The sequence below is a fragment of the Lytechinus pictus genome, chromosome 3 (assembly GCF_037042905.1).
Source record: "Lytechinus pictus isolate F3 Inbred chromosome 3, Lp3.0, whole genome shotgun sequence".
Classification (NCBI taxonomy): domain Eukaryota; kingdom Metazoa; phylum Echinodermata; class Echinoidea; order Temnopleuroida; family Toxopneustidae; genus Lytechinus; species Lytechinus pictus.
The window spans coordinates 64,456,471-64,484,235 of record NC_087247.1 but is presented as its reverse complement, the minus strand read 5'-3'; the positions used below and the strand labels follow the sequence as shown (position 1 = coordinate 64,484,235).

General features: G+C 33.9%; 1 protein-coding gene across 4 annotated transcripts in view; it reads left to right on the top strand.

The window, feature by feature from the left end:
* Positions 1-27,765, top strand: part of LOC129256819 (serine/threonine-protein kinase Nek9-like) — a 52,346-nt gene that overhangs the window by 12,263 nt on the left and 12,318 nt on the right. For 2 of the 4 annotated variants that reach the window (XM_064097560.1, XM_064097559.1), the window contains exons 5-22: positions 1,251-1,351; positions 1,678-1,793; positions 2,177-2,280; positions 3,177-3,302; positions 3,687-3,828; positions 5,275-5,403; positions 6,388-6,599; positions 7,159-7,249; positions 8,579-8,733; positions 9,075-9,215; positions 9,664-9,786; positions 10,530-10,716; positions 12,690-12,908; positions 13,809-14,058; positions 15,776-15,829; positions 16,220-16,336; positions 17,254-17,361; positions 22,443-22,551. In XM_064097560.1, the coding sequence (XP_063953630.1) occupies positions 1,251-1,351; positions 1,678-1,793; positions 2,177-2,280; positions 3,177-3,302; positions 3,687-3,828; positions 5,275-5,403; positions 6,388-6,599; positions 7,159-7,249; positions 8,579-8,733; positions 9,075-9,215; positions 9,664-9,786; positions 10,530-10,716; positions 12,690-12,908; positions 13,809-14,058; positions 15,776-15,829; positions 16,220-16,336; positions 17,254-17,361; positions 22,443-22,551 (2,484 nt within the window). The remainder of the gene's footprint in view (positions 1-1,250; positions 1,352-1,677; positions 1,794-2,176; positions 2,281-3,176; positions 3,303-3,686; positions 3,829-5,274; positions 5,404-6,387; positions 6,600-7,158; positions 7,250-8,578; positions 8,734-9,074; positions 9,216-9,663; positions 9,787-10,529; positions 10,717-12,689; positions 12,909-13,808; positions 14,059-15,775; positions 15,830-16,219; positions 16,337-17,253; positions 17,362-22,442; positions 22,552-27,765) is intronic. The other 2 variants (XM_064097562.1, XM_064097561.1) reach the window with 1 other exon arrangement.

The following is a 27,765-nucleotide window of genomic DNA, read 5'->3' as shown; positions in this document are numbered from 1 at the left end:
TCCTGCCTGAGTTTCAGGACATATGACCAAGGTCAAAGGTCACTTAGCAGGGAATAACTTTGCTTTACAAATTTGAATAGCATTTTTGGTCATAAGAGAAAAGCTCTCAACTAAATAATGTACAGTCCTATATGCTATAAAAAAAGACTTTATGCATAGAAGTCTTTCAATAATGTTGAGCAAATTGCGATGTGATACCAGGAAAATTATTCCTTGCTTAGGGTCAATGAACTTTGGCCATGTTGGGGGTATTTGTGGCTTTGTCATCATAACTTTATAAGTTTTAAGATCTAGTTCATGAAACTTAGACATAAGAGCTATCATGTATCCCTAAATACCATGTGCAAGTTTCAGATCACATGGCCAAGGTCAAAGGTCATTCAGGGTCAACGAACTCTGACCATGTTGGGGGTATTTATGGAATTGTCATAACTTTAAAAGTTTATAGATCTGTTTCATGAAACTTGAACATAAAAGCAACCATGTATCCCTGAATATCATGTGCGAATTTCAGATCACATGCCTAAGATCAATGGTCATTTAAGGACAATGAACTCTGGCCATGTCAGTATTTGTTGAATTGGCATCATAACTTAGAAAAGTTTATGGATCTAGCTCGTGAAACACAGACATAAAAGTAATCAAGTATGAATGATTGTTTTGCACACATCTGAGGTCACATGATCATGGTCAAAGGTCATTTGGGGTCAATGGACATAACATTTTATCATATTATAGTTTACTTTTGTGAATAATTATTCAAGAGCTGTTTTCAAAGTCAGCACTGCTGTTATATCAAATTGCGTAATGCAGGCAAGACTAGGCGTTCCACTTATTGCGATCTCATACTTTACTCATGAGCATTGAACAAAGTTATGGTAGTATATAGTTGTGCTGATGAAATTAAGCGATTATACTGTAGCTTGGTACAGAAAAAGAAATAGAATTTCAGTACTCATCATTTTTCTGTTTTGTTCTGTGTTTATCTTTGGACCTTTTTCCAATGAAACTGATTTGAAAATTTTAACAACTGAAATTTATTGATTTGGTATAAACATGATTGTCATCATGCTGAATTTCTCTAATAGCATTTGTGTGATATAAATGTATGTTTTATTCATATTGTTTTCATATTGTACCATGACCGTTACTTGCAAACATAGCTCTATCTCTGAGGAATGTTAGCATCATTATTAATTAGTACATAGAGTAACTATAAATCATATTTCTCTTCTCTTATTTTTTTGCAGTTGTGTTGGAGAGATGTATTTTGAAGCTGAGAAATTGAAGAATTGGAGCCCTCAGCCTCAGAAGCTGGCTGGATTTGAAAGAATTAGAACTGTTGGCAAAGGTAATTATCATTTGATTTCTGTTATTGATTTAAAAATCTGTGTACCTGCTTCCAATATCACATGGAGCATCGGCAGTCATATGTACAGATTCTCTCTGAATCAGTCTAGTACTGATGCAGTTCAGGAGAGTGATGTGAACAGGATCATACTATTTGAGATTATTCTGAATTAACCAAATTTAATACTCTCTTGAGCAGGCCCTGCTTTTGAATCGACCTCTGTATACTATCCAAATAGGATCTTGTTTTCTTCTCGTTTTACTTTTCCCTGAATTGATTACTCTATTTCAAGTATCATTTAAATTTCATTCAAATTTTATTTGCAGGTGCATATGGTGCTGCTGTACTATACAGAAAGAAGGATGATGACTCACTTGTTATCCTCAAAGAAATTAACATGCATGAATTAAATGCAAATGAAAGACAAATGGCCCTTAATGAGGTAATGTATGGCAAATTAAAGTAGCATACATATTGAGCGAAAGATTCACATTTTACAAAACGATGTATGATAATTGTGTTGTTAATGATTTTAGTTAATAAAATGTTGAAGCATTTTGAAGTTGAGTCATTTGGATAGATTGTATAAGTAACAAAGGAATATTTGGACACAGCCAACTTGTGCTTTATATCTCCTGTAACCTTTCACATTCAATAAAGAGTTCAAAATATACCTCTGTGTCTTCATTTGAAATGGTTCCATATTTTATGTAAATGTGAAACCATGTCATGTTTTCATTCTTTTGAAAATGGCACATGAAAATATGGATGTCCCAGACATTAAAGAAAAATAATTTATTATGTATTACATTGTGTTTTGATTAGATCCGGGTATTGAGCATGCTTGATCATCCTAATATCATCAGTTACTATGACAGCTTTGAAGAAGAAGGTACCCTTATGATTGAGATGGAATATGCAGATGGAGGGTAAGTACACACATATCAGTTTGACTTTTTACTGCCAGTGTTTTTTTGTTTTTTTGTGTGTGTGTGAACACATAACAAAAGAACTTATTATTATTGTGTACTGATCGTAAAAGGATAAAACAGAAGAATAAAGACACTGTACACTTATGTTTAATATTATATTTGTGTTGTTGGTATATGTTTAAATTGAAAATCATGATCCATTAAAGGAGAATGAAACCTTTGAAACAAGATAGCTTGTGTGAAAACAGACAAATCAAAGAAACAGATCAACAAAAGTTTGAGAAAAATCGGACAAATAATGAGAAAGTTATGAGCATTTGAATATTGCGATCACTAATGCTATGGAGATCCTCACATTGGCAATGCGACAAAGATGTGTGATGTCACTTGTGAACAACTCTCCCCATTACTTTAGTATATATTTCACTTAAACTGCCTGTTTTATCACATCCATCAGTAGACCATGTGTTCTTTCTACAGGAGGGCATGTAATACAGATTTTTAAAGAATACATCATGGATAAAGAGTTTGTATCACCATAAGAAAAAGCAAAAAGACATTTTGGGGGTATTATATAGTCCATCAAAGGGAAAGTTGTTCACATGTGACATCACACATCCTTGTCGCATTGCCAATTGGAGGATCTCCATGGCATTAGTGATTGCAATATTCAAATGCTCATAACTTTCTCATTATTTGTCCGATTTTTCTCAAACTTTCTTTGTTCTTATTCTTTGATTTTTCTGTTTTGACACAAGCCTACTTGTTCCAAAGGTTTCATTCCCCTTTAATGATATTTTGTGTACTGTAAGTTTTGGAACATTGAAACATTGCAAAGAGAATGATAACAAGGCACTTTAGACATGAATGTTGTCCATTTTTCCATGTGATAGGACTTTGGCCCAGTATTTGGCTAGTAACCAGGGTAAAAGTGAGATGGAAGAAAGGGAGATTCTTATTATGTTTCAACAGATGGTATCAGGTATCAGACATGTTCATGATCACAAGGTTTTACACAGGTAAGATAAATTGAATACACTTTAGACATTTCTTAACCAATTTTGTAAAGTCTACAACAATGCACATAGTCGCATTTTCATTTATTATCAGTGTGCTGTATTATAAATCAATGGGTTTTTGTGAAAAAAAATGTATCTTTCTTTGTTCTCAAAGTCAGCACTGCTGCTATAGTGAAGCACTTAATGCAGTTGAGATAATAATGTATGCAATAGATATGCTGTTTGAAAGAGTTAACATCTTTATGAGTATCCATACCCTGATGAAGTGCACTTTCAGGAATACAACCTTCGTTACCAAACATTATTTTAAAAAAGAGAGAGATAATGACAACATGAGGTGAAATGTTTCCAAAGTTTGTTTCTCTTGTGTGTTATTTACAACAGAGATCTTAAAACAGCCAACATCTTTCTCACAAAGGAGGGTGTTATCAAGATTGGTGACTTTGGTATTTCTAAGGTCTTGACATCTAATAATCCTGGAGCGAATACTGTGCTTGGAACACCATACTACATCTCACCAGAAATAGTAAGCCTTCCATGTATCCCATTTTCATTCATTTAATTGTTTTCTTCTCAATATTACTTGTTTGTTAATGATTGGGTTTGTCTCTCTTTGTTATTAGAATATTTAATCCTAAGCAGGGGGGTTAAGTTTGAAATACTACATTTATGTATGCAACTGTGGTATGTTTTATTTTTTTTATCAGGCAAAATGTAATTCAAGATCAAAATTAACTTTCTGATTTGTAATTATCCAAACGTATCTTTTTTTGCATCAGGATAATTGATGTGGATGCAAGAAAGGGGGAATACAAGCTTTATAATGCCATGATTTTTTAAACATTTGAGAATGTTTTTGTCTTGCCTGCATAGTAGAGCGAGACTATAGACGCTGCTTTTTCGACGGCGGTGGTGTCAACATCAAATCTTAACCAAAGGTTAAGTTTTGAAATGTCATCATAACTTAGAGAGTGTATAGGCCTAGTTCATGAAACTTAAACATAATGGTTATCAAGTATTACTAAGATCCTGCCAGTGTTTGATGTCACATGACCAAGGTCAAAGGTCATTTAGGGTCAATGAACTTAGACCATGTTAGGGGAATCAATATCAAAATTTGAACCAAAGGTTAAGTTTTTTTAAATGTCATCATAACTTAAAAATTATTTGGGCCTACTTCATGAAACTCAGGCATAAGGTTAACCAGGTATTACTGAACACCCTGCCTGAGTTTCAGGTCACTTGACCAAGGTCAATGAACTTAGATTATGTTTGGGGGATCAAAACGAAATATTAACCAAGGTTAAGTTTTTGAATATCATAACTCTGAAAGTATATGGATCTAGTTCACGCAACTTGGACATAGGAGTAATCAAGTATTACTAAACACCCTGCCTGAGTTTCAGGTCACATGACCAAGGTCAAAGGTCATTTAGGGTCAATAAGCTTAGATTATGTTGGGAGATTCAAAAGGTTTTTTGAATGCTTATTTGAATTGCTGAATTCAAGTATTATCACTTTGAAAGTATATGAATCTAGTTCATGAAACTTGGATGTAAGAGTAATCAAGCATCAGTGAACATCCTGCATGAGTTTTAAGTCACATGACCAAGGTCAATGAACTTTGGCCCTGTTGGGGGTATTTGTTGAGTTGTCGTCATAACTTTGAAATTTTATGGATCTAGTTCATGAAATGTGGACATATTGGTAATCAAGTATCACTGATCGTCTTGCACAAGTCTTTGCTCACACGATCAAGGTCAAATGTCATTTAGGGTCAGTGAACATAGTATTTGATTATCATATGAATTGTGTTTTTTGTGAATGATTATTCTATAGTCGTTTTCAAAGTAAGCACTGCTGCTATATTGAATCACGTAATGCAGGCGAGACTACCAGAGTCGCTCCACTTGTTTTTTGTTTTTTTTATTATATCCTGTTGTAAATGTTTCATGTTGATTATCTTTGACAGTGTGAGGGGAAACCATACAATGATAAATCTGATATATGGGCACTGGGTTGTATCTTATATGAGATGGCTTGCAGACAGAAGACATTTGAAGGAACCAATTTGCCTGCTCTGGTTAATAAGATCATGAAGGTAAGAAGTTGAAATATATATATATTTCTATAATGAAGATTAGTTATATAATGGACATTGTTTTTAGAGAATATGAAAAGAAGGAGCTGGGCAATAATTATATTTTTCTGCCTGTGAAATTGAATCTTTCCTAATGGACCACATTATACTCTACATACTAATCTTTGTCGCATTGCCAAGTGGAGGATCTACATTAAAATAATGATCTAAACTTCAAATACTCATAACTTTATTATTATTTATTCAATTTTTCTCAAACATTTGTTGATCTGGTTATTAGATTTTTCTGTTTTCACACAAGCTATCTTATTTCAAAGGTTTCATTTTCCTTTAATAATGAGATAACCAATGTGGAATATGAAGCAATTAGTCACCTTTTTGTTTCAGTGGTTGAGACAAACTATCACTTCCCCTGTGATATGAATATGGATGCCTTTTTTCAGTCATCTTCATCATTAAAATTCATTTGTTCTTTGTGAAAAACAAAGATACAAAGAAGGCTACATCTAAATAACTTCATAAATGATGGTTTGCCCCATCAAATATTTGCTTACTATATTAAAGTTTAGTCTTGTTAATGTACAACAAAGAGCGAGATTTAGATCCTCAAATTAAATCTTGTTTGTCGTTTTAGAAATTTTAAATAATGATGGATAAGTCCAGTTTGGAACTTCATACCATATTTACCTTATCATTTTCATTTCATGGAAACCAAGCTGAATGCAAATTTGTGCCCATACTTCTATTGAAAGTATTAGAATGACATCTACTACTTCATTTGTGAAATGAAGGAAAGATAAAAAATCATTTTGTACTTCCATCATATATATACATCCCATGTGGATGGATGTTTTTTGTTGTTGTTGTCATTTTTTTTAGACTTATATTAGATTTAATTTCAGCCTTTGTCGAAACAGGGCAAGTCAAGTTTTGATAAAGCTCATTCTGACTGTTTTCTAACATTCAAATTTATGTTGATTTCAGGGCCAATTCACTCCTGTAAAGGGAAACTTTAGCCAAGAGTTCAAGTCTTTAGTACAAGATATGCTTCAGAGAGAACCAGAGTACAGACCCTCTGCTAATGCTCTTCATTTCAATCATATCCCAATGCTGATGGAAAAGTTCATTGATCCCACGACAGATGTAGATGATGAGTTGGCCACATCAACAGATAGTTCTCATAGGAAAAGAACTAGGTATTGGTTTTGGGGTTTGTTTGTTTTTTGTTTTTTTCTTTCTCTTGTGTACAGAAATGATAGGTAATGATAATGATATAGTTGAATGAGCCCAATATCAAGCTTTTGGACTGACTCAAATGTAAGAAACAGTATTGAAATGGAAACTACTGACTGGTGTAATTCTAGAAATGTAAGCATTTTATGATAAAGTGAAATAGACATGAATGGTGAATTACATGAATGTATGTACATATTACAGTTTGTTGAACTGATGTACTACATCTTTACATAAAATTAATTTGATAATTAGCAAAACTAGTATATTAAAGTGTACTTGTAAACATGTTTCTCACAGTAAGGCATTTATATTGTAAATTAATATTTGTAACCATATTGTTTGATAAGTAATCAATAATTTTGTTTGCAAACAATGGACTTCCACTTATATAAAATCATTTCAGGAAGTTATTTTGGTGTATACCCGGTAATTCCTTTGTTACACTAGTTTGCATGTATAGGCCTATAAATCGTAATAATTTTATATTTTTCTCTCAACCCTTTTCCCCACCCTGTCCAGGTCTGTGCTATATCAGATTGATACATCCCTGCCAGGAATTCCGCCTATTCCTTTCAAAATTGAATTGCCTTCTATACTAAAGATAAGACAGGTAAGTACAAGGGTCATTCCATGCCAATTCACCCAATGAATGTGCAATTTTGCACCCGACCCTCTCAGAATTCGTTGTAAATTGGTACACATAAAATTCACCATGGCCCACGCACAAAACAAAAAAATAAGTCCAATTGGTCAGTCGGTTCTCGCGCTACGGCCCGCCCTTTTCTCCTTGTTTTGACAAAAATGGGCGTGACCTTCAACTTTCAATGGCCACTGCGTCGTAACGTGTTGATCAATTTTCATGAAACAGGTACCATTTATTAGGAAATTCAGAGAGGAATCCAAAACATGCATCAAATAATGTATTCGAGCGATTTATAAGGTCGTGACCTTTGACCTTTACTTTGACCTTGAGTTTGACCCCGGACAAATAATTTTTTAACTTGATTTTCATGTATGTTAATTATTAGTATGATATTGACAAAATATGTTAAAATCAATGATGATATTTTATTTCTTCACCTTTTAAAACTCTTCCAAAGATACCATGAAATTTCACACTAGTCCCACATACTGATATTCATGTTAGTAAAGTGTTTACCAATTACATGATTTCTTCCAATCTTAAGTTACAGTATGCATGCACATGAAAAGAAATTAAGCTCATCAGTTCACAAATGAAACATAAAACATTTATGCTCATGAATAGGTATCTGTTTAGGCATTTTGATGTTCAGCAATATATATCATATATATATATATATTCTTGTTAGTAAATAGGCATATACTCAACAATTTGATGATAAAAATAAACACTTTACCATTAAACAAGAATATATATATACATATATGATATATATTGCTGAACATCAAAATGCCTAAACAGATACCTATTCATGAGCATAAATGTTTAATGTTTCATTTGTGAACTGATGAGCTTAATTTCTTTTCATGTGCATGCATACTGTAACCATTTTTGTCAAAACAAGGAGAAAAGGGCGGGCCGTAGCGCGAGAACCGACAGACCAATTGGACTTATTTTTTTTGTTTTGTACGTGGGCCATGGTGAATTTTATGTGTACCAAATTACAACGAATTCTGAGACGGTCGGGTGCAACCACTGGGTGAATCCAGATGGAATGACCCACAAGTTATTTTGAAAAAAAGCCTCACCTTTTAGTTTTTGGATATAAACACGTCCTTTTTCAAACATTAATGTACATGGTCAAAAAAAATTTTTATGTCGTATCATTTGATGATAAAAAGATTTGAAGTGTGCTAGACATCCAGTATTAATGAAATATGATTTACTTGACAATTGTTCAACATCTTTTGCATTGGTAGATATCAATATTAACCTTAATATGTTCTTCCCTTACAGGTTGCAGTAAGTAGCACTCACATTACCCTTGTGACCTATGAGAGAGTTGTGTATAGTTGGGGTGAAGGGAGTAAAGGTCAGTTAGGTCATGGTGACCTTGACCCAAGGAAGGTACCAACCTCTGTTGAAGCTCTCAAAGGAAAGTCAATCACTAGGTAAGCTGTCTCTTCTACAAGATTGATTATTATTGTATTAGTTGTATCAGTATTGTTGTAGGGTCTACCAGTATGATGATGCTTGCTTGTGTTGCCAAGCTAGCGCAAGCAGTGCACTCCGTGTACTTACATGCAAATTCAGAAGTCTCTGTCCTTCCCCAAATATTGTAAGTGTGATAACTTGAACGCACCAAAATGCAGGCCTGTTTGGATTCCAAGACCACAGGTTAGATTCAAAGTTCATCATATTTATGAATGGTTTTCACGTAAAAACTGGGTGCAGCCATATCCTATGTACATATGAAATGTTTAGTTTCATTGTTTTTATTTGTTATTTTCAGAGTTGCTTGTGGAGCAGGATTCAGTGTCTTTGGCAGTGATAATGGTATAGTAATGACATGTGGGGATGGTTCTACAGGTTGCCTAGGACATGGTGATTACCACAGTGCTTCAAGACCTCGTCTAATCGAAACATTGCTCAGGTTAGCTTTCACCATACTATACTTGATTTCTTACCATGAACAATTTTAAGATTAATATAAAAACATTGAAATTTGTTTTTGAATGTCTCTTGTAATTAGAGTGAAAGTTTTTAACATGCTAGCTCCTATTTGCATAATACAGTTATTCATAAAACACATCCATCTTTCTCCCCTCACTAGTGGATATGGATTTTTAGACCATTGCCTTTACTCAGAGAATCATAATTTGTTTTTAAGCTATTGCTTTATAAATTATTCTGATGCTGAAACAACATACCATAAGTACATTTTGTAAAGCGATAAAGTAGTACCATTCTTGCTATCTTCATGAGAGAATGTTTATAAGGTGATTTGTGGTTTCCACAAATTTTCATTTGCAAAATTCATTCACAATGCATATCAGTGAATAGTTTCATGTATATTAATTTTTTTTCCTTGTTTATTTCAGTGTGGATGTTACCAGTATCTCATGTGGCCCGGAGCATGTTGTAGTAGTAGGTGTAGATGGAGAAATCTTTGCCTGGGGGAAGGGAAAAGATGGAAGACTTGGACTTGGAGATGAACAAGATTTGTAGGTTTTTACCAAAATTTATTCAAAAGGAATCAAATTTGTAAAATGACAATTTTCTTTAAAAGGAAGGAGGATGTTTGGTTTATGTTGTGGGACAAATAGAAAAAGAAGTATGTTAGAATTCTAATTTAGTTTGAACAGTGTTTTCTGCTTTATAAAATCACTTCTATAAGTTGACAGCTCTTTCATTACAACTGAAAAATGTAACTCTTTAATAAAGGAGATCAGATGAGTAATTGTTATCTTTTTATCCTCATTCCTGGCTTGAGGGAATTATATGTTTGATAGAAACCAGGGGTTCTCAATTAGTGGTGCACATGTAACTTTTGGGTGCATCAGGCCTTGCATAGTGGTGCACTATTGCTGTTTTGAAGAAAAAAAAGTTCCCACTCTTTCCGAGATTGTGTTAAATTTGTATTTATGTTGTTTACATTTATAAAAGCAGTTTTGATGGCAAAAAAAGGCCTCATTAAGAAAAGTTTGGGAGGTCTGCCCACTCCTCAAACAGGCCCTGAGATCTCCTGCCATAATGCGTTGCTTGCTACATATGGTAGATAGTGGCACAGTACAAACTTTCAATAACAAATGTGGCACTGTAACAAACTTATTATTTTAGACTTTTGGCCCTGACCTCGTAAAAAAGTGACCATGCTCTCAAGCAAAAATTTTAGTGTCAAGTTCATAAAAATGTATTCCTTGATATGATTTCATTGTGTGATCTAATTTTGATTTGATTCACCCAGCTGTGAACCAATAGAGGTGACATTACGAGACCCTGTATTCATCCAAGAAGTCAAGTGTGGTGTTGATGGTACAATGTTTATAACTGATATGGGCTGCTTGTTGGCTTGTGGCAGTAATGCATATAACAAGCTTGGTCTCAACCATAGACAAGGTTTCTTGGCTTCCATGAAGAACATGTTCACAAAGGTGATTTTTATTTATATCATTATATGTACTCAACAAAAAAAGTAAGTCCCCCCCTAAATCAAAATGCTGTAACTTTTGAAAGGAATTATTTTAATATAAAAAAAAATGTAGGTGTTTTTTTAACACCCATTAGGCAACTCCTGTGAAAAATGAGATTGATCAATTGCGTCATGCACAATTTTTTGTGACGTATCATCATAGAGGTTTATGTTACTACCCTCTATAACTTATAAACACAAGTTAAATTTGAAAATGTTAGTTGCTCCCCTCCCCCGATTTCTCGGTCCCCCTACCCATTTTCAAATTCTGAATCCACCACTGATTTGTCCATAATTTCAACTCATCCTGAAAAATTGTTAGGAAAAGAATGCATGTATGCAATGTAAAGAGTATTCATTCTTAAGTTTTCAAGTGTGCTCGCTCAACCATGAAAGTGTAAACAGTTCGGACAGTATGTGTGGCTATAAAACTAATGATGGATGATAAAAATAGCAATTAACTCACATTTGCCCCCATTATTCATTTTATAACCCCTCAAATGAGTCTATGACATTGCAAATGCCACCCCCCCCCCCTTGATGTGTGCTCACTCATCCATAAATAAATCAATTTGAATTTTGCACAGAATTTTGCCCATAGGTTGATAAACATTACTGCCAAATGATATTGCTAAAGACTTTTTGATAAAAATTTCCACCATATTGAATATGGGGTTACTTATTCTTAACAAAATTTTAACAAAAGTGAAATAAGGGTTTGTTTCATGGACGATTTTGGTTACTCCTGCCTATAGTTTTTTTTTTCATGAAACTTTGCACATGGCTTCAGAGTGACACTATCCAAAAGGAGCGCACACCAAAATAATCATTTGATCCAGCACAGAGTGGGGCCAAGGCTTTGAACTTTCTTCTCATTTGCATAACTTTCAAATATTGTGTGCTCACTGAAGCATTGGACATCTGGATTTTCATAAAAATTAATCAAATGAACTACCGGTATGCAAGAAAGTTGTGACAGATATCCATAGTAAGCAATTGTATTTTTTTCAAAAAATGTATAAAAAAAAGAGCTATTCACATTTTACATGTTCATTCAAGCATGAATGTTTAATTAAATGCCTTAAAATCATTGAAGCATATTAATTGGTCATGAACAGAACAAAAAAGTGTTGATGAGATAATTTCAGTTCCCAAAATGAAACAATACTTGCCTAGGATGTTTGAAAATTGCATTTTTTGTTTTCATTAAATGTTCATTGAACCGTGAAATGATGAGTATTGTTGAAGATAATCTTCCCAAAAATAAATGGCATAGTATTCGATCATTTTTATCATTAGAATTTTGATAAAATTACAATTATAGTAAATTTTGACTGGTGTTTACTCAACCTAGAAATTTAGCAAAAAAAATGTGTATTGTCTTATAGAAAGTACCTTTTCCATTCCTTCTGAATATTTGTCATGATGAGTGTGGAAGTTGTTCAGATATTCTGGAATCAAAGATATTGGCCTTGTGATTTTTAAAAAGTTACAATTTTGCCTTCTGGCAGTGCTCACTGGAGCATGACATAACATATGTCTGTAACATTCACTCAGAGGTTAGCTTATAAAATTACCTACACGCTCATGTGAAAAAGTCTTTAAAACTCCTGGTTCAGAAATTATGGACGTTTGTTTTAAGGGGGGCGATTGCACTATGCTATCTTGAAGATTGAGCAGACACACAAGCTCAATACAGAATGATAAGTCATCAAATGTTTGATTGACTTTGCTCTCATTGAATTAATGAATGCCTCTGTGCACCAAAGATGTGCAAGGCTCTATACCAATTGAAACAACACTTCAGATTGGTTATAGATCATTCTTTTGAACAAAATATGCACCAATAATTTTGATTGGCCAGTACATCTTGCATTATACAGACCCCTGGAGATCTTATTCAGTGTGAACATTATTTCGTTTGTATACTCCTAGACTGAGGTAGAGGGGAGGAAAGTTCCCACAGCTGTCAAAGCTCTCAGCAAGTTCCGTGTGCTTGATATGGTAGTAGGTCCCCATCACAGTGCAGTGGTTGTAGAGCCAGGTCTTGTCTACATGTTTGGTAGAAACCAGCATGGTCAACTTGGCTTTGGAAATACCAAGCCCAGAGAAGCTCCAGCTCAAGTTCAAACTATGGCTGATAAATTCATATCAGTAAGTCACAACACTTCAAACCAACAATGGTATTCTCCATTCTAGCAGTTTATTTTTTTACAACTCTAATGACATCAGTTGTATTTTAAATTAACATGATTCAAGATTCTTCAGGTTCCTATCAGATGATTATAACATGAATTAACTTTTCAATGAATTCCTCTGATTAATTCCTACATTAATTTTAGATTTTTATAGAATACATATTTATTTTAAATCCATTAGTGTAGTATGTTTTGTTTGTGAACTATAATATATCTATTATAAAAGTTTATTGATTAAAATGATCCAATAAAGTTGTTCATTGTGGGAATGACAATGTTGATTAACATGATTTATATAAATTGGAGTATAATGTATATTATGATTCCTTTCTTAGGAGTAAGTTTATATAGGTGAAATCTGAATGATTTTTGATAGTAGGACAGTCTTAGCTACCAATACTGACATTTAAACTAGTAACATTTGGACATCATATTAGCTTGAGTAGATGATCCTACACACCAAACCTGCAATATGCAAAGACCTACATAAAGCAAATTCAGTTTCTATTTAATAGAATCCACTCACAATTCTCAACAAGTCTATAATCGCATGTGTACATCTGCTTGAATAACTGTGGAAGGAATTATGATACAGATTCACCCTTGATATAACTAATCATCCATGGCCTTTCTGACTTCCTACATCCGCTACATTTTATTTTCATTTCTTTTATATTTTGACAATTTTTTTATCGCTTATAATGTGATTTAAATTATTGTACTCCTTTGTTGTTGTATACTTGTACATATGTTTTTAAAGGATGTCAAATAAATGAATTGAAAAAAAATGAAAAAAAAAAATATTGCAATTCATGATTGAATGATTTACTGTCCTCCATTGTTCTACTACCATTAGACTGTTTCTTGTGGAGAAGACTACACAGTAGCAGGAGCCACTGATAACTTCCTTTATCTGTGGGGCAAAGGATGGTTGACTTCAGATCCAGGTAATGACAGCACTCAGAGCAGCCTTGACCTCAGCCAGGCCAAAGGTCAAGAGGCCAACAATGGTCATAGGTCACTTGGATCAACAGGCAGTCTGAAGATTCCAATGGATGTTATTATGGAATCCACAAAAGATGATGTGGAAAAAGCTGATTCTGCCTGTAAGTGTCTTTTCTTAACCTTGCTGTAGTATAGTTATGTAGTGGACTTCAATATGTGGACTTGAACTGAATTAATTGGTCACTTTATAACTTTTGGTACTCTAGAAATATTATTTGATGTACATGTATCTGTATATCAGAGAATGGTCATAATAATGATGACTTCTAATACCTGCATAAGTTATTCCAGATTGGGATTCTGTTATGATCTAGATTTTTGCATCTCCAATCTGAAGATGATGCTGAATTTATTATGTTTGATCATTACTTATTACTCATGATGGTGAAGACATTATAGAGTTTAATGTTAATGATGATAATTATTATTTAATGATGATGATTAATCTATAATAGTGAAATTAATTGGCTATTAATGATTAACATATAATAGTGAAATTGTAGTGCTTTTACTAAACAAGTAGAATGGCCTCTGGCGGTCTCATCTTTAAATCACGCGATTTAATATAGCAGCAGTGCTGACTTTGAAAACTACTATAACTCGCACAAGATGTTCAGTGATACTTGGTTACTCTTATGTCCACGTTTAATGAACTAGACCAATACACTTACAGAGATATGATGGTAATTCAACAAATACCCCCAATTTGGCCAAAGTTCATTGACCTTATATGACCTTTGAACTTGATCATGTGACCTGAAACTCGCACAGGATGTGCAGTGATACTTGATTACTCTTATGCCCAAGTTTCATGAATCAGATCCATAAACTTTCAAAGTTATGATAGTAATTCAACAGATACCCCCATTCGGCCAAAGTTCATTGACCTTTGACCTTGGTCATGTGACCTGAAATGCGCACAGGATGTTCAGTGATACTTAATTACTCTTATGTCCAAGTTTAATGAACTAGACCAATATACTTTCAAAGTTATGATGGTAATTCAACAAATACCCCCAATTTGGCCAAAGTTCATTGACCCTAAATTACCTTTGACCTTAATCATGTGACCTGAAACTTGCACAGGATGTTCAGTGATACTTGATTACTATTATGTCCAAGTTTCATGAATCAGATCCATAAACTTTTAAAGTTATGATGGTAATTCAACAGATACCCCCAATTCGGCCAAAGTTCATTGACCCTAAATGACCTTTGACCTTGGTCATGTGACATGAAACTCATGCAGGATGTTCAGTGATACTTGATTAATCTTATGTCCAAGTTTCATGAACTAGGTCCATGCATTTTCTAAGTTATGATGACATTTCAAAAACTTAACCTTAGGTTAAGATTTTGATGTTGATTTCCCCAACATGGTCTAAGTTCATTGACCCTAAATGACCTTTGACCTTGGTAATGTGACATGAATCTCAGGCAGGATGTTCAGTAATACTTGATTAACCTTATGGCTAAGTTTCATGAACTAGGTCCATATACTTTCTAAGTTATGCTGTCATTTCAAAAACTTAACCTTAGGTTAAGATTTGATGTTGACGCCGCAGCCGTCGGAAAAGCGGCGCCTATAGTCTCACACTGCTATTCAGGTGAGACAAAAAAAAACTATAAAGGGGTTTGTAAAGAGAAATTATCTAATTTGTGGTTTGTTTGTTTTTAGTTAGAATGTATGATAAAAAATGATGGGCTATTTTAGAGAAGAAAGTTAATTTCTCTTCATATTTTTCTTGATTAATTGACATTACCTTAGTAGTATGATTTATTACTAGCATTTATAATTGTATTCTATTTCATCATCAGCACCAGCTGAAGATTCCTCTACACTGAGTGTTGCAACCACTCCTAGAGCAGAAGGTAAATATAATCATATATGCTCCTTTTCTTGTTCATGATATATCATCACTCATGAAATAATATTTGTCTATATTGTAATGATAATGTTAATTATAATATTGGTAATGAAATTATCTTGCATGGATTAATAAGACACCTTTCCAAACTTTGCTCATGCATGCATATCTGAGTTAGGATGATCTGTTTACATTGTTGCTTCACAAGATCAGAGGTCACATAGGTCATTGTTTGAAAATTTCAGATGCTTGGTACATATTCTTGGTCTGTCAATGGCAGAAATGTTGAATGTGTTTGAGAGTCTATGATTATTATGTTATGTTGCCTGAGTGTTTTACTAGGAACCTGCAAGGCCACATTCCTTTAAATTTAATAATTTTGATTGGCCGGTAGTTGTAAAGAGTGCACCAGTAGGAGGAAGACAGAAGCGTCCTAATAGTACAGACAGTGTGTTTCTTCCAAATGGAGATAAATCGGCCTATAGTGCTTCACCAGATGCAAGAATAACAGGTACATTCAATTTTTATAATTATGACAAACAACATTATACTTAACTGCATAAGCTCAATTTCAGGATCTATATGCAATCCTCTTTGTCATAGTCACCCCCCCCCCCCCCTTATGGACTCATGGATGATTAATTAAAATGTTAGTATTTATTGATATGAATAAAGTGAGTGAAATTTAGGAAATAAGGAGACTATATCAACTTTCCTACTGCTATAAGCTCTTGAAAATGGCAAAACAACAGAATGAGTCAGAGTATTTTTTTAAATGACATAAATATATATAATGAGCTATCTTGATTTAGAGATGATTGCCCTGCCCATAATAAATGCTGAAGTATATGTGCTGAGACTTGACTGTAAGGTTCATTAAGTTGTCCTGAATATGATATCTGCATCATGATTGTATAACTCATGTACAATTGCAAGGTTTAGGGTTTAAATTCTATTGCAGAACTAATATCCTTCAGAAATACATTGATCTACATTTGTCTCATCTGGCAGGAATTTATTCAAATGCTTAAGTGCCTATTGGCAGCTTTGCTTGATCTACTGTAATAATTGTAGAGTACAAGTGAAAGCAATCTCATAAAAGTGAATCAAATCTCTATCTAATAGCCCACTGTTTTTATTTGCTTTCTTATGAATGTGACCTATGACAGCATTATTGGGTTGCTTGATCCTGAAAAGAATTATATGACACAGTCAATATTTGAAGAATATATTCTTTTATATATGAATACATGCATTCTGTCATTCCTTTTTTAATACATGGACAGTGTGACTCAAATTTATTTCAAAATGTGTTTTGTTTATATATGTTTAATATTCTAAAGGCAGAATATACTCGCTGAATGTCTTGATAAAAAATGCAAAATGTTGGCCATTACAAGCTTGAAATCATGATGCCTGTACTTGCAGTAATTTGTGCTGACTCGGTCATTGCATGCATGCAAACTGCTACACCCCAAGTCTGGCCTAAAGAAGAACCTATAACTGAACAGGCACTACAAAGTGCCATCAAATCTGGTAAGATGTTGCATCACATAGCTTGCATACATCACATTTGTTTCATTGCTCACCCAACAAAAAACGCCTGTCCCATCATTATTCATTTAGTAGACAAGCATTTTCCATGTTCCCTGCTTTGTATTAGTGTGTAGTGTATGTTGCCAAGATTGTTAAAAGTTCATAAGGTCACACTCTCTGGTAACTGAAAAGGAGCCTTCTAAGCTCTTGCTCTTCTATGCCCTCAGTAATGATTTTCTTTCATGAAATATTGCTGCTTTGTATTTTGCTGGTAAATTTTGACAAACATAATGATAGAGATTATGCATGTATGTTTTTTTCCGTGGGCTGTCAAGAGATTTGTAGTCTTTCAGCCAGGCAACTGATGTTGTTTCTATATACTCTTAGATTATGATAGATGTTTAAAAAAAACACTACTGATACGTGTAATTTTTAATTCATATGTTTTTGTGTCTCAGACTCTGTGGCTTAATGTATACCTATTTGCCCCCCCCCCCCTTTTTTTTATTTTCCTTTTTTCTATTTCTTTTTTTTTATGATTTCGAACTTTAAATCCTCTCATCATGAGCACCTCTTAGATTTGACTTCTCTTTTTGGTTTGTAATTTTACCCACCTATATTAGGTGAAAATGCATACTAACATGAAATTTGTATGGGATGATATGAAGCCCCATTTGATAAGATCTGTTTGGCAAGTTTTACATTCCCAAGTTATTTTCAATCATTGACATTGTTGCAAACATCTTGGTGAAGTCTATCCCAATATTAAAGGAGAATGAAACCCTTGAAACCAGCTGAATCCATATCAAAGAGAAAAATCAAAGAAACGTATTGTTGAAAGTTTGAGGAAGATTGAATGAATAATAAGAAAGTTATGAGCATTTGAATATTGAGATCACTAATGCCATGTAGATCCTCCAATTGGCAATGCGACCAAGATCAGTGATGTCACACACGTACAACTCCCTCATTACTTTAGTACTTATTTCACTTATATTCTCACTTTTATAGAGTCTATCACAAGGTGAGGTGTTCTCTTTATGAGAGGACAAGTACAGACGTTTCACAACATTATATCATTGATGAATCGTTTGTCATATGATTAGAATGAGCAAAAAGAGATGTTTTGGGGTATATTTTCAGTGTCCAAAAGGGGAGAGTTGTTCATCTGTGACATCATAGATCTTGGTCGCATTGCCAATGGGAGGATCTCCATAGCATTAGTGATCTCGACATTCAAATGCTCATAACTCTTCTATTGCTAGTCCTATTTTACTCAAACTGTTGTTGATCTTATTCTTTGATTTTTCTGCTTTCACAAAAGCTAACTTGCTCCAAGAGTTTCATTCTCCTTTAAGTTGGTTTTAAAAAAGAGAAAAATTCTCAAGCATCGCACTGAAAATCTCATCATATTTGTTGTGAAAGAGAACATTTTCAAGTTTCACTTTATTTTATAAAACACATGTATGTACGTGAAGTCTGATATGCAAATGAGAAAGCCGATGATGTTACACATTTACTATTTGTTTTTGATTTATGAACTTTAATTGAAATATTTCAATTTTGTAGTAAAGAAGCTCTTAGATTGATGTGTATTAATATATGAAACTTCACATTTCAAGGTTGAATCAGGCCATGTGTTACTTATATTTATGAGGAAAATAGATATATGAATATTTATAAAATACAAGAGATATAGTGAGTGTGTGACATCAAGAGTTCCCCCATACTGCCCAAGCTGTGCATGTACTTATTTTGAGAAAATAAGCAAAAACTTTTGGGTGAAGGGCTTAGTTATCTTTCTATTCAATTCAAATTGTTACCTTTAACGTAACCTTCAGCTAAAAAAAAAAAAAAAGCATTAATTATGAATAGAAAAAAATAATTTTGGTCTGATAATTCATTAAATTTTAAGTTAAAATGGTGTTTACTCCTAAAATAATATCCTACAAGTTTTCAAAATGATAATTACTGCATTGTAAGTTGGTCATTCCTGCATGATTTTTTCCCAAAAAAATTGCAGTGATTTTGCTTGCTTTACTTTATTTTTTAAGAATTTTTATTTTCTTATGTGAATATTCTTAATATTTTATTCTACATGTGTGTATTATGCAGAAATTGCTTTTAAAGAACTGAAATCAGCTTAGTGGTCCAAACATTTTTTTTTCTTGCTAAATTGTTTACTGTTTTATTTTATTTTTCCCTGTTGAATATGTATCCTTATAGTTTAGGTGACCGTTCATTCATTTATGTTGTGCTAGTGAGCAGACCATAGTTATTAGCCTATTGCACGCATTGCATTGCAATGCTGTTGGTTTTTGTACAAATATTTCATATTGTGTCTGTGATAATCTCAAATCCCCCTCCTCAACCACCCTCTATAATTACACAAATAACCTATAATAATGACCTATTAGAATACTGCACATATACTCTACATACATGTATTTGATAAAAACAAGCTATTAAAGCCTTGCAAAGGGTTGGTTTTATCTCATTATAATATAATACTAGTAATCAGACTCACCTGAATAATTTTGAGACTGTATGTATCTTTGGCTAGTAGTTTTATCATCAAAACACTCACTGATTTAGCAGAACTTGATATCCAGCTATTTGTGATTGTTCTCAGAATTTCAAATAAACTCATGAAAATTAAATCATGTTACTTTATTATATCCAACTTCTAAAAAGTTTATCTCAGTTATGAAAGAATCGGATATTTAATTTGAAAATATAATATTTCAATCTGCAAAATTTCATTTGTAATGATATTGATATAGAATTGTTTTGCATCACATTTAATGTTTATTCCTTACATGCTATCAAAAGTTAGAATAATGGTTCACACAGTGTTCAATGTGAGGGTAGCCATCTTTTAAATTTATTTTATGTCTTGTCACAAATGGAAATTTCATTATTGCCCTTGATCTTAATCAAGTACATTTGCCTTCCCTCATCTTTTTTCTTTATACAGATCGTTCAACAATAACTTAAGTCTGATTTATATTTTTTTTCTATATTATTAGTCATGATTCAGGATTTCATGTGAAAACAGTACATGAAAATAAATTACAGAATTTACAATGATACTGATGAATTTGACAAAAATTTACCTTGATGAGAGTTAATAAGAAGGCTGCTTGGTGTGGATGAGTTTGGCAAAATGATAATGTACCATCCTCCTCACTTTCATTTTGTTCATTGATTGTATAAATCACATTCAAGCATTTCAATCTAAATAGTGCATCCCAGAATAAAAAAAACCCTGAGAATTAATGATGATTTATCATAACTTAATAGACAAACAGACCATCATTGTAAAGCTTTGAGTCTCCTCTTTTATCTGGTATGTCTGATATAACTATTCATTCACGCATGAATGATCAAAAACAATTTGGAAAAAAAAGATACCCCAAATCACTTGATGGACAATATCTGAAATTTCATAAAGAAAATCACATGTCGAGAAAGTTCTGCTCTTTAATTTGATACCCTAATCAAAGAAAATATTACCATGGAAACATTAAAGCCAAGCTTGCATTTCCATGATTTCAGTAAAAAAAAAAAAAAATGTTTTCACAGATTGCTTACCATAGCTATCACAAAGGGTTTTATGCATGGCTGATCATCAACAAAACAAAGTACCGGTAATGGCTCTGTCACATCTTGCCTACGATGGCCTTATGGCAAGTCGAAAACTACTTTTTTAATATTTTTTGTACCAGCTTCCTGTATGTCCTGTATGTGGTTCATATAGAAATCCATAAAACGGCTGTTTTCAACTCACCGTTCGGATACCTTTGGGAAATGTGACTGCAGCATTTGTCCAATAGCTGGCCTATAGATTGTCTTCATTTCCTCAAATTATTGAAATTCAAGTATTATTTCAAATGAACAGAACTTTGTTATTCCTTGACCTTTCTTTGATTTAAGTATAATTTTGAACATTTGAGACTACCATCTGTAAAACTATTTTTGGGTGTCCTTCAGATTTTTTTTACTTAACCATGCATGAATGAGAAATTGTCTATATTATATGAAATGAAAAGGGAGGCTCAAAGCTTTGCAATGATTGGTAATTTGTCATTATTTGTGATTAAGATATGATAAAGCATTGATAATTCTTTGTTTATTTTTTTCCGGCTGCACTGTGTAGTCCTTTATTTTGCATTTGGTTCATATTTGAATGGATCATCCAAACAAAGTCTCATTTTTTTGTTCCTTTGATCATATGACTTGACACAGCTCTGCATAACATATAAGCACTATTGTATTAACTTTGTTACATTATTTATTGTAAAGTGCCTGTAATATGTAGAATAAGTGCATGTTCAATGTAGGGAGGTGCGATAGCTCAGTCGGTAGAGGGGGGAGGGTTCGAATTCCGGTGACCCAGGTTCGATTCCCACTTGGTGCGCCAGTGCCCTTTGGTAAGGCATTCATTCTCATTACCAGGTCCCTCGGAGAGGACCTTAAGTCGTCGGTCCTCTGGTTGCTTGCTTACTAGCATTCATGCTTTCTTAGCAATCAGGTAAAAAAAATCACTACTATAATAGGTAATAAAATTGCATATTAGATCACTGCTGGTGAAACAAGCCTTGTACATGTACTTCAAACTACCGTATGTGTAATGTCCAGGAGAGTGAAAATATGTTATGCAGTTTACTACATTCCCCTTAAATGGCTTAGTAATATCATGTTTTGTCATAGAGGTATTTTAACAGTTCATCACTTGCTATATTTTCTAGTCATTAAAAGAAAAATAAAGTTGTTTTCCATAAAAATTGAGATGTTGGCCTTATTAGGCCTTATCACCCCCAACAACATTATGCACTTTCATCACATTGTTGAATTTCTTATACTATCATGTTTCTTCATTACAGAGAATGCATTTCATCATGGAAATTTCAGCCTGGTACCCCTTTACAAAAAGGAAACACATTACTTGTCATATTTATGACAAAGACTCTATCTGTCGATCATCTGACAATTTCTTTGATATTTACAGGCCCACAAGGACATTCCATCCTATGTCATTCTATAATGTAGTATTTTAAAAAAATGTTCTCTTCAACTAGGTGGATCAGGTGGTGGTCATCGTCGTCACATGACTAGTGCTACTAGTCAGATGAGTAATGATAGTATAGAGAGGTCTGAACTCTTCCTTCAGCCAACTCCTATATTAAAGTAAGTAAATAGATGATTGTATCTTTTTCTTTCATTTATTTTGCAAAGCATTGAGATTATCTTAGTCCATGGGACTGTCTTCCAGTTGATTCTGGTGTATTGTTGTACTATACTTGGCAGGTCAGGTGTGAGTTCCCCATAGAATATTGCTACAAAGTTGGTTATTGTTCAAATTGTTGCTCTTTTTAACAAAGTGTCTCTTATGTATAGAGTTTAAAGGAGATGTTTAGCTTGTTTATCTGGCAAGGAGTTCAATATTCTGATTGTATCTGGGAAGGACTTCTTGATAGATGAGAGTCCTTTGAAGGGGTATTGTGGATTGAGGAGTGTGTCGATAGATAGATGTGAGCTTGTACCAAAATACATCTTTATGTAATCTTAACCCTTTGCGTGCGGGCCTGCAAAACCGGATACCTCTCCCTGCGGCGGAGCCGTTTTGGTACATTGCTGGTATTTGGATCTGTGGTGGTGTTTTCCTAAACAATTGCTAATTGCGCCAAACTGAAGTATTTTCAGGATTTTTAGTAAATGTAAAGATGAAATATCAGACATTTTCCTTTCTAGAAATGAAGGTTTAGCTTCTCAAATCAACAGAATAGTTAAGAAATTTACTAGGAAATAGTCGTGTTATTTTGTCAAATCTTCGCTTTTTCCCAAGTCAATAGGCACTGTGTACAAAAATGCGTAAGGGCATTCAGCACGCACGGACGGGTCGGGTTCGATCAATACCGCTTTGTTGTCTGCTCTAGTGCTTTTTTATTTGCCTATTGTCACGCTACTCGATCATAAATGGTCTCTTTAGTCCCTTGTATAGAGATCATTTGCAAAGTGTATAATTACAACGATAATCCGTTTTGGGTGAAATCACAGCATACCAAATACCTTTATTTTCCAGAATGAATAAAAAAGGGTAAATATTCCCTTGCAGGTACAATGATGATACTGCGCAACGAAAGTCCGAGACTATAATTTGTGATTTTTGGCTTCTGGGCTTCAAGACGGTGACCTCAATGTTTCACTAAAAAATCGCCTTTGGTTTCTTCTTTTCATGAATTATTGTTTGTAATAAAAATAATTTTGTTCCTGAAGATTGCATACCAGTATTCGATCTGTTTTCCTGTTGCAATTTCAAAGAGTGAAGGGGATAAAATTAATGTGACTCAAATAGTGGATCTGAAATCATACCTCCCAACGCTCTCCTCGTCTCGTTCTACGTTTCATTTTTCTATCTCCCTTTTCCCTCCAAAAATAACCATGCTACCGATTACTGTTCGTCACAATGAGAGAAAGTAAATTATTTTTATCTTTTGAAATTGTAGCATCTAAATTAAAAGTATTTTATTTTGTTCTTTCATTTTATTCATTTTTTAACCGTTCTGTTTTTTTCACAACCGAAAACAAAAGTAATAAAAAAATCATGAAATATTTATATCCCGTTTTGTCTCTCTCTTTTTAATCGTTCAATTAAATAGTACAGAGGCGTTGGAGTCTGTAGGAGGCGTCAGTCCACCCCCCCCCCCCTCCATTCAGCAAAAGTATACAAAAACGCAAAGTCCATAAACTTGTGATTTTGTTTTGGCCGGATCACTCCCTCCCACATTCAGCTAATCTATAATTCTTTATAAGTAAATATTCATGCAATAGCAAAAGTGCACATTATGGTTTACATTATACCTGTTTGCATGGTCTATTTTCTCTTTTTTCCCCTCTCATCCTTCTGTCGTTTCATCATTCTCCTATACATGTATCTCGATTTGCATTTTTTATTCTTTTTTTAATCTCACTTGCATCTTCTTCCATCCCTATGTGTATCATCACCCAGGGGAAATTGTATTTTTTATGAAGAAAGCACTGTCATGCTCAAGAAGAAAATGTTCTTGCCATGTCTTAAGCGCCTGCATGTTTTGTCAATAAGTGAATAAACATTTACTTTTTTTAATTTTACTGTCGTAATATGAAAAGCAGTATTCCTAAGAGATTTTTGTATTGCTAAATACGAAAAGCATTCAGTAGGTCATCCTGACGAAATACACTAATCTTCCTTTTATTCAGGGCATTGGCTATTTGTCTCCTGCTCTTTTTATAAGGAATTTGTTTGAGCGTCCGCCATGACTTTCTTTTGTTTTGAGTGCCAAGATCAAGAACTGCGTGGACGTTTTCACTTTCAAAAGAGCAGAGGATAAACGGTGTTCTAAATTGCTTTATTTTCTGTTTATTTCCTTTGAAATAGAAGACAAAAATAAGAGCAATAAGATGAGAGAACGATAGAAAGCGGGGGGGGGGGGGTTCAAAAGTGTAACAGGGGTTCGTTTTAAAAAGCTACTGAAATCCTTCTATTTGACTGGCGGATGGTAAATTTGCTTAAATTATTGCGCGTTTGTCAATATAAAATGTACATGTATTTATTAAACGGTACCAATTAGGGATTTCCTTGTTTTCCCTTTCTCTGGTTTCTAACCTGTAAGTAAATGTATTTTCTACCGCTTTCATTCCCTTATATCTATCGTCTTTCTATATCCCCTCCCTTCTACACCCTTTTTTCTCTGAGTTCTTTTCATTTAAATTATATCTGTATCGTCTTCCTTCTCCCCGATTTGGATTACAAGGTATATACCCGCCCCCATCCCCCTCAATCCTTTCTCTCTATTTTTTTCTTCTCAGTACCTGTCATTTTACATTACATCTTACGTCTCCCCCTCTCTCTCTTCATTGGAAACGGTTCCGAGAGTATGCCTTGATTTTGCCAACTTGTATTGATCGGAGATGGTTGCATTTTGGGCCTCTCGTCCAATTGCATCATGGTCATCATGTCGAAAATTTAGGGGTCCCCCCCCCCCCCCCCCCCGTTTCTCCAATTAATATCCCGAAAAACCTTTTAAAATCACTATTGTAACTGTCACTTCACAATAAATTTTATATCATCTTCCATTTTCTATATTGATAAAGTAGGTAGATATCTTTCGCAAAAGACAAAATGATGATGAGGATCACGGTATAAAAATGCACGACTAAACTATTTTTTGTGAACTTGGGGCTTAGGGTTATGGCAAGACAGAGGCCTCAATCTTTCACAAAAAGACATTTTTGAGATTTTTTCATAAATTATATGTCTCATTTAATTCGATTTTCCATGCAGCTATGATAAAATAATTTTGTTCCTGAAGTTTGCGCACCGGTATTCAATTTGTAATATCCTGAAATTATTTCAGAGTTAAACGATTAAAAGTGACTAAATTTGTAAGTCTAAAATCATACCTCCCAACTCTCTTCTTGTCACTTTCTACATTTCTTTCTTTATCTTACTTTTCCCTAAAAAAGAGCCATGCTAGCAATTACTGAAAGTAAGAGAAAGTATTTTTTCTTGAATAAATTATAGCATCAGCAATTTTTTGTATTTGTTCTTTCGTTTTGTTCTATTTTTAATTTGTCTCCTTGATTTCACAACCGAAAACAAAGTAATAAATAAATTATAAAAAAACATTCCTAATAGTTAGAATTCATTTTTGTCTCTTTCGTTTTAATCGTTCTATCTAATAGTACAGAGGCTGCGGAGTTGGTAGGAAGTTTCAGTCCTCACCCCTTTCAGCAAACATGTACAAAAAATCTGAAGTCTATATAAATTTTTGATTTTTTTTTGGCCAGTCCACTCCCTCCCACATTCAGCTCAACCCCTCCATTATCAAAACGCTCAGCGGCCCCTGTTTTTATTTAAAAAATCAGATATTTTGGTTTTGATGCTAACCAGGGTAAGCGCCCCAAATGTTTGCAGTAACGGAAACAATTTTTTTTTCTATATGAATCTTTTCTACCACGCTATTCGCCGGTAAAAAAGAAAGAAAGAAATTCGCGAAAAAGTAGGAAAATCAATAAAATTTGGGTCGGTATCAACCTTTTTTTTGGGGGGGGTGTAGGTCAAACATGAATAAAAGTTTGTAGGATTGAGAGGGTTCTGTCGGGTGACACGCCAGACAAACGTGTTTTCTTTATAGTGGGTGCCTTAACGTAATTTCTCATCATATATCATTCTACATGTATTTCCTCCATTTCAGGCGAGGAAACTTTTAGTTCATTATTGGTTTTATCATTTGAAGTGATTATGTTTCCGTCAACTTTTCAATGCAAAAATTTTCATCTGGGAGAAAAAAGGAGAATAAGATAAAGAGCTTCTAAAACCTAACCTGTTATAAATTCATTCTGTAAAATGACATGAATTAAAAAATTTAGATTTTTTTAAGCCGATTCACCCCCGTCCCACAGCTCAAACCCTGCACCATAAAAAAAACATTGCTGTCCCGGTATAACATAAATCTTTTTCCAAATATTTTGGTTTGGATGCTAACCATGGTAAGCGCCCCAAATGCGATTTTTTTTTTTTTTTTTTTTTTTTGGTCATAACGGGGAAAAAAACTGGCCAGGACGGTCTTTATTCTTATCTTTACTCGCAATTAAAAACAGAAAATAGGAGAGAGGAGACAAACAAGCAATATTAGACTGTAGGTCAGAACATTTCCATCGGGGGGGGGGCTAGGTCAAACAAAAATAATAATAACAAGTCATCAGTTTGACAAGGGTCTGAGGACCGAGTTGCGACAAACAAACGTTTTGGGATTTTTTTTTTAATTAATCTAACAAAAAAATAAAGTCACGTTGTTATTCATTTAAGTAGATATTCATGGAATTTTAGCAAAAGCGCACTTGTCTATTTCCCCTTTTATCTCTGTCTCTCATTGTCTCTCGTTCTCCGTGACATCTGAAAAAAAAAATTCTGTCATTTCCCTAAATGATTCTTCTTTCATCCTTATATGCACCATCACCCAGGGGAAGCGCTTTTATGCAATATGAATCACTGACGGATGTCATAAGCACCTGTGTTGTCGGTCATTGAGACAATTTTTTTTTCTTTAGATACGGTATGTTGGTCGAAAAAAAAGTATTCATAAAAACTTTTTGTATTGCTAAGTACGAAAAGCATTCAATAGGTAATCCTGCCGATAAACACTAATCTTCCTTTTGTTCGGGGCGTTAATTGACCATCTGTATCCTGCTCTTTTCAGAAGGAATTTGTTTGAGTGGCCGCCCAGACATTCTTTTGTTTGGGTAGTGCCGATATCATGAACTACATGGACGTTTCCCTTTTGAAAAGAGCATAAGATGAATGGTGTGCTAAACTGCTTTCTTTTCTCTTTTTTTCAGAATAGTAGACAAAAATAATGA